Raw genomic sequence first — 13,862 nt, forward strand, 5'->3', positions numbered from 1 at the left:
ACCCACACCTCAAATCTCATCTCATTGATTGGAACACCTGACTCTAAATAGTTTTTGTAGAAGGCATTACCCCAGAGGTTCACATACTTTTTCCAACAAATACCTGTAATATTGGATCATTCTTCCCAATAAGTAAATGAACAAGTATAATGTTTTTGTGTAACTTACTTAATTCAGTTCTCTTTATCAAGTTTCAGGTCTTGCGTGAAGATCTGATCACATTTTAAGTTACATTATGCAGAAATAGAGAAAAATCTACAGGGTTCACAAACTTTCTAGCACCACAGTAGGTGCTTGATATGGGCTCATAGGAGTAGCAGTGGAAGCACACATTTTGGTGGAGTTCGAGGTGCTTTCAGATAGACACATGAATATGAAGGGAATGGAGGGATATGGATGATACATAGGAAGAAGACACTTAACATAAAGTGGTATCAGGATCAATACAATATAATGGACTAAATAGCCTTTCCAGTACTGTAGTGGTCTATGTTCTATCTGTAGATTCTATCATCAAAAGATACCGTAGATCCTGGGTTCACCCAGTGCCAAATACAAGATATGCACTAACCACCACAGCTGGTATTTTCGGACCTCACAAAAGGTTTCAACAGCATCAACTAACGGAGTTTATGGACAAGCCTAGAATATGGCTCCCATCTCAAATATGTTATAACTCCCTATCTATTACATTATTTTATTTGACAAAGCATGTGGAAGCTACATACAAACACACTTAAAAACAGGAAAAAGTAGGCCTCCTGGCCCCTCAATATGATCATGGCTGACATATACTGGCCCACGGCTCACAATTCAAAACATTTTAAACATATCTAATTATTTTGTCTCTATAATACTCTGGGGTAGGGAATTCCAGAAATTCAATAACCTCTGCAAAAATAAATTTCCGTGCCATCTACTTATCTTGTAACTAGGTCCCCTGGTTTGACACTTCCTCACCACTGAAAATATCTCAACAGCTACCCTGTCAACCCTCTTCAAGATCTCATACAGTAGATCTTAATAAGATCATCCCTTCAAAACACCAAGGAATCGAACACAACTTGTTTAGTCTCTCTTGACGGAACTCTCGGCCCGGGAAGTTTTCTGGTAGATCTTTTATTGGACCTCCTCTAATACAATTGTATTCTTTTATATGGAAGGGTATCACAACAGCAGAAAGAGCTCATCTCTGACATATTTTATCGTAGGAACAAAAGTATCAACATCTCTTTGATAAACAGAATGATGAAGGAACTCAAAGCAGAGTGTGAGTAGTAAGTTGACAGGGGGACTCACTTATTAACAATCGTGCCAACCTGGATTAAGTATTAACGTAGATTTTCATGCATCAGGAATGTAGCGGTCACTTGGTTTTTAACTAAGCCTTATTAAGTAGAATGTTACACCTGTAGAGACACATCGACTGTAAATCTCAAACAGAAAGAAACCATTCTACAGACAATCAATAGAAGTAATACAAGAATCCCATGACCTCTGCAGTAAGAATTGTTATGCTTTCAAAGAACGTGATATAAAATGTGAAACATAAAATAATGTATTAACTTACCTTTCTTTTTCAGTGAAGTCATTTTGTAATTTCTGTTCTTTTTCAAGTGCAAGGATTTCTGCTCTGCTACTCAAAGTCTGCTCATATTCTTTGATTTTTTCTTTAAGTGCCTTTATTGTAACCTCTGCAGGAACAAGGCAAAAGTTATTGTTCTGTTATACAAGAGGAGGTTACCTGCACTCTGAATGCTTACTGTGATTTAAACAGCAACTTTTCAATCCAGACATAATCAAGTATCCTTTGGAGACCGACTGTTCCTTAAAGGCTAAATTGAACTTCAAATGTTTTGGCTGAGAGGTCAATAGATTTACAGGATATACTAGGTTCACTGAGATGACTCAAAAACAATCAAGTCTAAAATATAATATCACTCAAATTAGCATTGATGCACCATGGAAGCCACTTGGAAATTTGGGATTAGAAAATGAAAGAATATTCATCTTCACTTCCACCACACAAAGACAACTAACTTTATTCACCTCTGACATCTGATGAGTGAGATCTACTTAACTTCAGGGGTATCATACCTGAGGTTAAAAAGGTAGACAACATCTCGATGCCAGCAATAAATATGTAGAAACACTTACCTACCATCTATTAGGTTTATTAGCAGCATCTCAAACTACTTTTCCTCCCTAGCAATGCAGGGACAAATCACAGCTTCTCGGCTGGTATTCTGGCCCATGACTGTTAACTCTCAAATTAAATTAAACCACCAATGAAACCTACATAAACTATATGGCTTAGTTACCAACTGGCTAAATACAAAAACACTGGGCCGTCAGGTGACTCTTTCACCTTTCGTTATATCTTTCATTTAAGCCAGCTACATAAAATCATAAAACAATAAGATCAAAAAATATAGGAGCAGAATTAGGCTATTTGACCCATCAAGTCTGCTCCGCCATTTCATCATAGCTGATACAATTTCGTACTCAGCCATCATCGCATGTCTTCTCCCCATATCCCTCATGCCCTGACCGATCAACAATCTATCAACCTCTGCTTTAAATATACGTAAAGACTTGGCCTCCAGAGCTGCTTATGGCGAAAAAAATCCAGATTCACCACTCTCTGGCTAAAGAAACTTCTCCTCATCTCCATTCTAAAAGGACGCCTCTCTATTCTGAGGCTGTGAGCTCTGGTCTTAGACTCTCCCATCACAGGAAACAACCTCTCCACATCCACTCTATCAAGGCCTTTCACCATTCAATAGATTTCAATGAGGTCACCCCTCATTCTTCTGAATTCCAGTGAATACAGCCCCAGAACTATCAAACACTCTTCATTGATAAGCCATTCAATCCTGGAATAATTTTCATGATCTTCCTTTGAACCCTGTCTAGCTTCAGCACATCCTTTCTAAGATAAAGGGCCCAAAACTGCTCACAATACTTTACTTTACTTTATACTTTATTGTCGTCAAACAATTGATACTAGAACGTACAATTGTCACAGTGATATTTGATTCTGCGCTTCCCGTTCCCTGGATTACAAATATTAAATATTTAAATATTTAAAATAGTAAAAAATTAGTAAATATTAAAAATTTAAATTATAAATCATAAATAGAAAATAGCAAAATGGAAAGTAGGGTAGTGCAAAAAACCGAGAGGCAGGTCCGGATATTTGGAGGGTATGGCCCACATCCGGGTCAGGATCCGTTCAGCAGTCTTATCACAGTTGGAAAGAAGCTGTTCCCAAATCTGGCCGTACGAGTCTTCCAAGCTCCTGAACCTTCTCCCAGAGGGAAGAGGGACGAAAAGTGTGTTGGCTGGATGGGTCGTGTCCTTGATTATCCTGGCAGCACTGCTCCGACAGTGTGCGGTGTAAAGTGAGTCCACGGACTGAAGATTGGTTTGTGTGATGTGCTGCGCCGTGTTCACGATCTTCTGCAGCTTCTTTCGGTCTTGGACAACTTCCATACCAGGTTGTGATGCACCCTAGAAGAATGCTTTCTACGGTGCATCTATAAAAATTAGTGAGGGTTTTAGGGGACAGGCCAAATTTCTTTAGTTTTCTCAGGAAGTACAGGCGCTGGTGGGCCTTCTTGGCAGTGAACTCTGCTTGGTTGGACCAAGTCAGGTCATTTGTGATATTGACCCCGAGGAACTTAAAGCTTTTGACCTGTTCCACTTGCACACCACCGATATAAATTGGGTCGTGCGGTCCGCTACTCCTTCTGAAGTCAACAACCAATTCCTTCGTCTTGCTGACGTTGAGGGATAGGTTATTGTCTTCGCACCATGCCACCAGGTTCTTAATTTCCTCTCTGCACTCAAACTCATCATTACCCGAGATACGGCCTACAATTGTTGTGTCATCAACAAACTTATATATTGAGTTTGATGGAAACTTGGCTACATGGGCGTACAGTAAGTACAGCAGGGGGTTGATTACACAGCCTTGTGGGGCACCGGTGCTCAGAGTGATTGTAGAGGAGAGTTTGTCCCCTATTTTTACAGCCTGGGTCCTGTCTGTGAGGAAGTTGAAGATCCAGCTGCAGATCTGAGTGCTAAGGCCCAGGTTACGGAGCTTAGGAATCAGTTTATTTGGAATGATGGTATTAAATGCAGAGCTGTAGTCAATGAAAAGGAGCCTTACGTATGCGTCTTTATTCTCCAGGTGTTCTAAGGAGGAATGTAGGGCCAGAGAGATGGCATCTGCTGTTGACTTGTTGCTCCAAGTGAGACCTCACCAGTGCTTTAATAAAGTCTCAACATTACATCCTTGTTTTCATATTCTAGTCCTCTTGAAATGAATGCTATCGTTGCATTTGCCTTCTTTACCACTTACTCAACCTGCAAATTAACCTTTAGGGAATCCTGCACAAGAACTCCCAAGTCCCTTCCCACCTCAGTTTTCTGTAGAAACACAGAAAAACTACAGCACAATACAGGCCCTTAAGCCCACAATGCTGTGCTGAACATGTACTTTAGAAATTACCGGGTTACCTACAGCCTGCTACTTTTCTAAGCTCCATGTACCTATCCAGAAGTTCCTTAAAAGACCCTGTCGTATCCACCTCCATCACCGTCACCAGCAGCCCATTCCATGTACTCACCAATCTTTGTGTAAAAAACTTACCCCTGATATCTCCTCCGTACCTCCTTCTAAGCACTTTAAAACTATGCCCTCTCGTGATAGCCATTTCAGCCCTGGGAAAAAGCCTCTGACTATCCACACGATCAATGCCTCTCATCATCTTATACATCACCTGTACTTTCTCTCCCTTTCATTACTTCTACCAAAATGCATGACCATACACTTCCCCACACGTAGTCCATCTGCCTTATCTTTGCCCATTCTCCTAACTAAATCCTTCTGTAGCCTCTCTACTTCCTCAAAACTATCTCCCCTCCATCACATGGTATGCAAACTTTACAACAAAACTATCAATTCCATCATCCAAATCACTGACATACAAAGTTAAATGAATCATTCCCAACATAGACCCTTATGAAATACCAGTAGCAGCCAGAAAAGGGTTTATTCCCACTCTTTGCCTCCTGCCAACTGGTCACTGCTTTATCCATACTAGAAACTATCCTGTAATTCCATGGGCTCATAGCTTGTTAAGCAGTCTCATGTGTGGTACCTTGTCAAAGCCCCTCTGAAAATCCAAGTATACAACATCAACCGATTCGCCCTAGTCTATCCTGCTTGTTCTTTCTTTAAAGAATTCCAACAGATCTGTAATCCCCATGACTAATCTAACATTGCCCGTTTGGCATGCATTTTCTCTCTAATTACATGACAATTACATGTTAGAAAGGAAGACCAATTATTGCCTCAATTCAGAAAATATAGATTGAATAATATTATAATATTGAACAATAATTAGGCTACAGAAGCATAGCAGTTCACGCAATCCTATTACAGCTCGGGGCTTCGGAGTTTAGAGTTCAATTCCACCATCCGCTTTAAAGTGTTTGTACATCCTCCCTGTGAACGCATGGGTTTCCTCTGGGTGCTGTACTTTCCTCACACAGTCCAAAGACACACCAGTTAGTAGTTAATCTGTCATTGTAAATTGTCCTTTGATGAGGCTAGAGTCAAACAGAAAGCTGCTGAACAGTGGGCCAGAAGGGCCTGTTTGTACTGCATCACTAAAATAATATTTTTATATTATGGTGATAAATGGATTAGCCCTGATTGCTGCTGTAATTCCGAAGTTGAATATTTCAATCAACTTTCCTTTAATATCCACTCCAGATTTATCTTCTGCAGATCCACCTTCAACTCATTTCTTCCTTTCAAGTCCACTTCCTCCACATTTCTTACAATACCTCGCTGTGAGACAATGGCCAACGTCACTTCTGCGAACCTGACATCTCACGTGAACTGTTGCTTCCAAGTTTCAACAAAAGAAACTATCTCTGATCATAAATATTGTCAGTTCCTTCCTAAACCCACAGTGTTCATCCCAGGAAAAGCTTTCTCCATTTCACTTTCACCTGCACTTTCAAAATCCCTGTTCACAAACCTTTGACTCTCCACTTAAAATATTTTTGCAATTACCCATTTGGCTATTCATGACCGATTTCAACTCATATGCACATTCCTTTAAAATCACTTAATTAAACCATTTTCACAATGCCCACTCAAAAAATTGCTGTAGCAGCTTACAACAGCCTGTATTGCGCTTTAGGTTTTCTATGTTTCTAACCCTATTTAACTTTGAAGGAACTGTGGATCTATATTCCCAGATCCCTCTGACTTGTGGCTCTCCTAAGTGCCCTACTGTTCACCGTGCAAGTCCTAACCTGGCTTGTCCTCCGAAAGTGCAAAACCTCACACTTGTCTGCATTGAATTCCATTTTTCAGACATTTCTCAGTTTATCCAGATCTTACTGCAAGCTTTGATAGTCTTTCTCGCTGTCCACTATATCCCCAGTCTAGTTAGTATAGATGACAAATAACAATGAACCCAGAACCCCGCTGTGCCATACCACTAGCCACAGGCTTCCAGTCAAGAGGTAACCATCTACTACCACTCACTGGCTTCTCCCAGGAAGCTACTGTCTAATCCCATTTACAGCTCATCTTAATGCCAAGTCTTGCTCAGCTTCCCATGCAGGACCTTGTCAAAGGCCTTGCTGAAGTCCATGTAGACAACATCCACTGCCTTTCCTTTGTCAACTTTCTTGGTAATTCCCTAGGAAAACTCTCTAAGATTGGTTATACATGACTTAATACGCATGTTGACTGGTCCTAATTCGTCCCTATCTATACAAATACAGTGGATTCTAGTTAATTGGAATTCATCAGGCCCACTACGTATTGGCCCAATTAAGCAGCTGCCCCAATTAGCCGAAATTTCATGAAAATAGTATTTGCGGTGATTTGCCCAGCTAATATGATTAACTGAATATTGAAGCTTCGGGTCTACTTTGGGCTGCTCTGGAATTTGGATCTAAGGACTCAATTTGGTTCAGAATGCTGTTGTTTGCTTACTTCTATTGTCTGCATGACTTGTTTTTCTCTCTCTCTTTCTTTCTTTCTTCGGGGTTCACATCAATTCAAATTCCAAGTCAAGGTTTGATTTTTTTTTATATAGGTTCTTTTGGGTTCCTTGCTTTGCGACTGCCTGTAAGCAAACAGCTCTCAAATTGTATAATTAATACATCCTTTGACAATAATTGTACCCTGAATCTTTGAAAGGTATAAAAAGACTAACTGAGCAACAAATTATGTATTAAATACATAAATTAGAGTACCACTACAGTAGTATAGTGATAATACAGTACTACAGTAACATAATACTGTGAATTAGTTTCTAATAATTATCTGAGGAATTCATCCATGGACACAATGAACAAAATCAGCACAGACACCTACTGTATATCATAAGCTGCCTTTATACAAAGCAATCAACGACTGCATTCTCTAAATCTTCATTTTCATTGTAACATATAAGATGATTGTTAATAGACATCCTCTAATTCTTCATAGTTCCTAACTTGCTGAAGTAGTGAAATAGTTCTTTTTTCACCAAAACCTGGGTTTCTCTACCTCATTCTGAAACTGAATCCTTGACTTCCTCACCAGGAGACCGCAGTCGGTGTAGATCAGAAACAACATCTCTTCACTGACAATCAACACCGCAAAACCTCAAGACTGCATACTTATTATCTCTACACCCACAACTGTATGCCTAGGCACATCTCAAATGGCATCTATAAAATCACTGAGGACACAACTATTGTTGGCAGAATTTCAAATGGCGATGAGGAGGTGTACAGCAGCAAGATAGAGTAGCTGTTTGAGTGGTGTTGCAATAACCTTGCATTCAAGGTCAGTAGGACCAAAGAATTAATTGTGGATTTCAGGAAGGGGGAAGCCGAGGGAACACACACCAGTCCTCATCGAGGGTTCAGCAGTTTCCAGTTCCTGGGTGTCAACATCTCCGAAGATCTATCCTGGGTCCAACATATTGATGCAATTGTAAAGAAGGCACAACAGCAGCTGGATTTCATTAGGAGTTTAAGGACACTGGTATGTATCAAAGACCCACAAATCTCGACAAGTGTATCTTGGAGAGCATTCTAACTGGAGGGGCCATGGCACAGGATTGAAAAAAGATGCAGCAAGTTTCAACTCAGCCAGCAGCATCATGGGCACTAGCCTCCCCAGCATCCAGGACAGTTTCAGAAAGCAACACATCAACATGGTGACATCCACCATTAAGGACCTCCATAACTCAGGACATACCTTCTTCTCATTGATACTCTCAAGGAGGAGGTACAGGAACCTGAAGACACACATTCATGCATTCAACTTTTCAGGAACAGCTACTGCCCCTCCATCATCTGATTCCTGAATGGTCAATGAACCCATCAACACCACCTATTTTTTCCTCTCTTTTTTCACTACTGTACTTACTACATATATATTTATTATATATAATATATATTATTGTAATAATTATGTATTGCCCTGTACTGCTACTGCAAAACAACAGATTTTACAACATATTATACCTGATTCTGATTCTACTGTTGTCAGGCTCACCTGTCTCTAAGTTCCCTGCTTATTCTTGGCGCTTTTCTTAAACAGCCGTCCTCTGTCACCTCACGCATTGCTAAGGATATTTTAAATACCTCTGCTAGGGCCCTGCAATTTCTGCACTAGCCTCCCACAAAGGGAGCATTGGGGGAACCTTGCCAGACCCTGGGGATTCATATACCCTAATTTGCCTCAATACAACAAGCACCCTTCCCCTCTAGTCCTTGTATGGTCCAGGATCTCACTGTTGTTTTTACTCAGTTTCTGAGACTTGCCCATCTGTAGTAAAAACAAACGCAAAAAAAGAAATCCATTTAAGATCTTCCCCATCTCTTCCAACTCCAAGCATAGAAGGTAATGGTGGAGGAGTGTTATTCTGACTGAATGCCTGTGGCCAGTAGGGTTCAGGCATTAGCACTGGGAACCCTCTTGCAAGTCTAAGGTAAAAATGACAATAAATAACTTGGATGGAAATGTAGACAGCTGATTTGGTTTGCAGATGACATGAAAATCTGACTAGAGGTTCTTCAGTGATGGAACATCCTGGGTAGTTCATCCTAAAGATTCAGTACTCTCTGCATAAAGAAATTTCAGAATCAGATTTGGAATTGGGTTTAATATCACAGGCATATGTTGTGCTGATTTGTGGCAGGAGTACATTGAAATACATAATAATAAAAACATTAAATCACAGTAAGTGTGTGTATATAGAGGCTTCCAATCGAAGATGGCGCTGCTAAAGGTGAGTGACAACTTTCCAGCAGTTCACAAGAAATACAGCTCAATACTTTAATAACAAAAAAATTATGGTAAACAATCAACACAAACAATGAAAAGGCGAGCGAAGGCGAAGCTGAGTCAAAGGTCGAAGCATCTGGGTGCATGTTCAAGGTGGAGTTGGGGTGAGCAGAGCGGAGAAAAGTTGGCGCAGAGGAGCAGCAGCTTCAGGGCCTGTCCACCTAAACCAAGAGCAAGGTTCGATTGATCTAAGGTCCGAGCCAATTTGGCAAGGTCAGGTACGGACCAAAACATTGTGTGGGTCCAGGCCCACAGTGTATTGATACTACATGGCCCGGGTCCTAGTGTGTGAAATGACCCAGTGTTTGAACAATTTAAACACCTGGCCAAAAGGTTTGGAAAGGCCGGGTGTCGGAAGCAAAGACAAGGCTCAGGCCAGTTCTGCTTGCTGCACTGAGGCTTATCCTGTGTGCCTGCTCGGGCTGCTCCGGGCTTTGTGTTTTGGGCTCCATAACATTTACTCCGCTGTGTGCTGAGGCTGTGGGCCTGCTCTGGCTCCTCCGGGCTTCAGGTCTGAGCATATACTTCTGTTTTAAATGTTATTTGCTTACTTTCAATGCTTGCACAATTTGTTTTTTTTTCTCTCTCTGCATATTGGTTGTTTGTCAGTCTTTTTTTTAATGTATTCTTTTGGGGTTTCTTGTTTTGTGGCTGCCTGTAAGGAGACAAATCTCAAGGTTGAATAATGTATACATACCTTGATAATAAATGAACTCTGATCTTATATATATTTAAAGAAGTAGTGCACAAAGAGACGGGGAGAAAAACAGGCAGCTATTCCCTAAACATTTTGTGTGCCTTAAGGCTCCTGTACCTCTCCTTTGATGGCAGCAATGAGAAGAGGGCATGTCCAGGGTGATGAGGGACCCATAATGATGGATGCTGTCTTTTTGAGGCATCGTCTTTTGCAGGTATCCTGGATGCTGAGGAGGCTACTGTCCATGATGCAGCTGGCTGAGTTTACAATTCTCTGCAGCTATTACCAATCCTGTGCAATGTATTCTCCATACCAGATGGTGATACAACCAGTTAGAATGCTCTCCATGGTACATCTGTAGAAATTTACTAGTCTTTGATGATACTGTGGTGGCTCGCCCACGCAGCAAGCGAACCGACTCCAGCAGTTGCCGGCGAGCCCGCAGCCAGCGGCAACCGAGACGACTCTGAGTGCGGGGCAGTCCTCGGTCCGGAAGCCGGCGTCGCTTCTGCCCCGCAGAGAGCAGGGATTGCTGGGAGCGGGTACTTAAGCACGCGCCGATTCAAACAGTAAACGGTTCAACCCGACCCTGCTCGAGTCAGTGTTTTCACTCGTTGCGTATCAGCGCGGCTACATTGGTGACCCAGACAGTCTAACGGGCATTTGGACCCAACATGAATGACTTGGTTCTGCAGAATGCAGTTTCCCTTAAACTGCTAACCTTCTGGACCACCCAACCCCTGGTCTGGTTTGAGCAAGCGGAGGCCCAGTTCCAGGTCGGGCAAATTGTCTCAGACGCCACGAAGTATTACTACGTGGTGGGCGCCCTCGACCAGGAGACAGCGGGCCGCGTTATCGACTTTCTGCGTCAGCCCCTGGCAACGGACAGGTATGAGGCACTCAAGGCCCACTGCCAGTTTCGAGAGGAGCGAGATACCTGTTCCGGCCACCTCATGGACAGGTTCTCGAGGTGGCCGGAAGCTGTCCCACTCGCTGACACTGCCACGGAGACATGTGCCAGAGCCCTGATTACCACCTGGGTGGCACAGTTCGGACTCCCAGCCCACGTTACTTCAGACAGGGATACGCAGTTCACATCGGCTTTGTGGTCTGCGCTGGCACAACTACTCGGAACCCAGCTCCACCGAACGACTGCTTACCACCCGCTGTCTAATGGCCTGGTGGAACGTTTCCACAGGGACTTGAAGTCAGCCCTGATGGCACGCCTCCGAGAGCCAGACTGGGTGGACGAACTCCCCTGGGTACTGCTTGGCATCCGCACGGCACCCAAGGAGGACCTGGCCGCATATCGGCTGAACTGGTTTACGGTGGTCCGCTCACAGTTCCCAGTGAGCTTGTGCCAGCACCACGTGGCCCGGAGGACACACCTGCTTGGGTCCTAACTAAACCCCGGGAGCAGCTTGGAACACTTGCCCCAGTCCCGACGTCCCACCACGGAACAACACCCTCTTTTGTGCCCAGGGACCTACAACAGAGCTAGTATGTTTTCGTTCGCCGAGGCACATAGAGACCACCCCTGCAGCGGCCATACGAGGGACCCTACAAGGTGGTGCGCCATAATGGAGTGACCTGCGTTCTCGACATCGGCAGTCGGGATGAGACTTCTACCATTGACCGTCTCATATTGGTGCATCTAGACATTGAACGCCTGGTTGCGGTACCGCCCCCATGACATCCAGGCCGGACACGTAAAAGAACTGAGAGTGTGCAGGCTGTGGACTCTGCACCTCCTATCGCCGGTTCTGGGGGGGGGTCATGTGGCGGCTTGCCCACGCAGCAAGCAAACCGGCTCCAGCAGTCGGCAGCGAGCCCACAGCCAGTGGCAACCGAGAGGACTCTGAGTGCAGGGCAGACCGGGAGCGGGTTACTTAAGCGCGCGCCGATTCAAACAGTAAACGGTTCAACCCGACCCTGCCCGAATCAGTGTCTTGTTTTCACTCGTTGCGTATCAGTGCGACTACAATATACAAATATTCCCCAAACTCCTAGTAAAATACAGCTGCTGACATGGCTACTTTGTAATTGCATCAATATGTTGGGCCCAGGATAAATGCTCAGAGATATTGACACTCAGAAACTCGAAGCTGCTCACTCTTTCCAATTCTCATCCCTCAATGAGGACTGGTGTGTGTTCCCTCGATTTCCCCTTCCTGAGGCGGGAGGAGAAGATGGCAGCGCATGTAGCCTCTCCAGTGAAATGATATCATATTTGTAAGTAGGATGCCATGCACAATTCTGATTTGATGAAGACAAGACGTGGGAAGCAGAGGAACATCTGGAGAAATTTCTGAAATGCCCGGTTCACTGCCGCTACTACCGTGCGATCGAGAAATCTCCAAAGGGAAAGCCCCAAAATCCCTGGTTTTGCCTGCTGCTGGCGACCGAGACTGAAGTCAAAGCATTCGGACGACTCAGAGTCGGACTGTGGTCAGGCATGGCAGGGAGAATTTTCTTCCTTCTCCCGTCTGCGTGAGATGTGGGACTTTCGGACTTTCGAAAGACTTTGAACTTTTTTACTGCGCCATGGCCTGTTCTTCTTCAAGTTATGGTATTGTTGTACTGTTGTAACTATATGTTACAATGATGTGGTTTTTGTTAGTTTTTCAGTCGTGGTCTGTCCTGTGTTTCTGTGATATCACACCAGAGGAATATTGTATCATTTCTTAATGCATGTATTACTAAATGACAATAAAAGAGGACTGCGTGTTCTCATAATCTAATCTAATCTAAAGTCCACAATTAATTCTTTGGTCTTACTGACATTGAGTGCAAGGTTGTTGTGATACCACTTAACTAGCTGATCTACCTCGCTCCTGTATGGCTCCTCACCATCTGAAATTCTCCCAACAATAGTTGTGTCATTGGCAAATTTATAGATGACATATGAGCTGGGCCTAGCCACACAATTGTAGGTGGAGAAAGAGTGGAGCAGTGGGCTAAGCGTGCATCCTTGAGCTGCGCCAGTTTGAGTGTCAGTGAGATTTTATTTCTGGTCCACACAGACTGTTGTCCCCCAATAAGAAAGTCCAGGACCCAGTTGCAGCAGAAGATTTGGAGGTCCATGCTTTGTAGCTTGTTGGTTAGAACCGGAGGTATGAATGTGTTGAACGCTGAGTTGTAAGCAATAGCAGCCTGACGTAGGTGTTACTATTGTCTAGGTGATCCAAGGCCAAGTGAGCTCTACTGGAGACCCATCATGGCAATAGGAAAATTGCAGCAGGTCCAGGTCCTTGCTTATGCAAGAGTTGATTGTAGCCACGAACAACTTCTCAAAGCACTTCATCACAGTACTGTAATTGTGAGTATGAATGGGCGATAGTCATTGAGGCAGCTCACCCTGCTCTTCTTGGGCACTGGAATGATTGTCGTCCTTCTGAAGCAGGTGGTAACCTGCGACTGCAGCAGTGTGAAATGGAAGATGTCTTTGAACACTCTCGTCAGTTGATCAGCACAGATTTTCAGAACCTACCAAGCACCTGACAGCTTGTAAGGGTGCACATTTCTGAAAGATATTCTGACGTTGGTCTCCGAGACAGAGATCACAGGGTCACTAGATGCTACAGGGACTTGCACAGGTTAGTTTTATTCTCCCTTTCAAAGTGTGCATAAAAGGTGTTGAGTTTTTCTGGGAGTGAAGCATCACAGTTAGGTTTCGCCATGTAGGCTTGCAAACCCTGAAAGAGCTGACGTGCACATGATTCTAACATCAATCAGAATTGTTTTTTTTTTGCCCTTAAAATAGCCTTCTGTAGGTTGTAACTGGACTTC

The 13,862-nt window shown here is 43.4% G+C and overlaps 1 protein-coding gene across 8 annotated transcripts in view; it reads right to left on the reverse strand.

Annotated features, from left to right (window-relative positions):
• The window catches only part of LOC140187605 (protein CASP-like), a 622,913-nt gene that overhangs the window by 402,792 nt on the left and 206,259 nt on the right, over window positions 1-13,862 (reverse strand). For all 8 annotated transcript variants that reach the window (XM_072243102.1, XM_072243099.1, XM_072243103.1 and 5 more), the window contains exon 6: window positions 1,571-1,694. In XM_072243102.1, the coding sequence (XP_072099203.1) occupies window positions 1,571-1,694 (124 nt within the window). The remainder of the gene's footprint in view (window positions 1-1,570; window positions 1,695-13,862) is intronic.

Source organism: Mobula birostris, chromosome 25 (genome assembly GCF_030028105.1).
Source record: "Mobula birostris isolate sMobBir1 chromosome 25, sMobBir1.hap1, whole genome shotgun sequence".
Taxonomy (NCBI): domain Eukaryota; kingdom Metazoa; phylum Chordata; class Chondrichthyes; order Myliobatiformes; family Myliobatidae; genus Mobula; species Mobula birostris.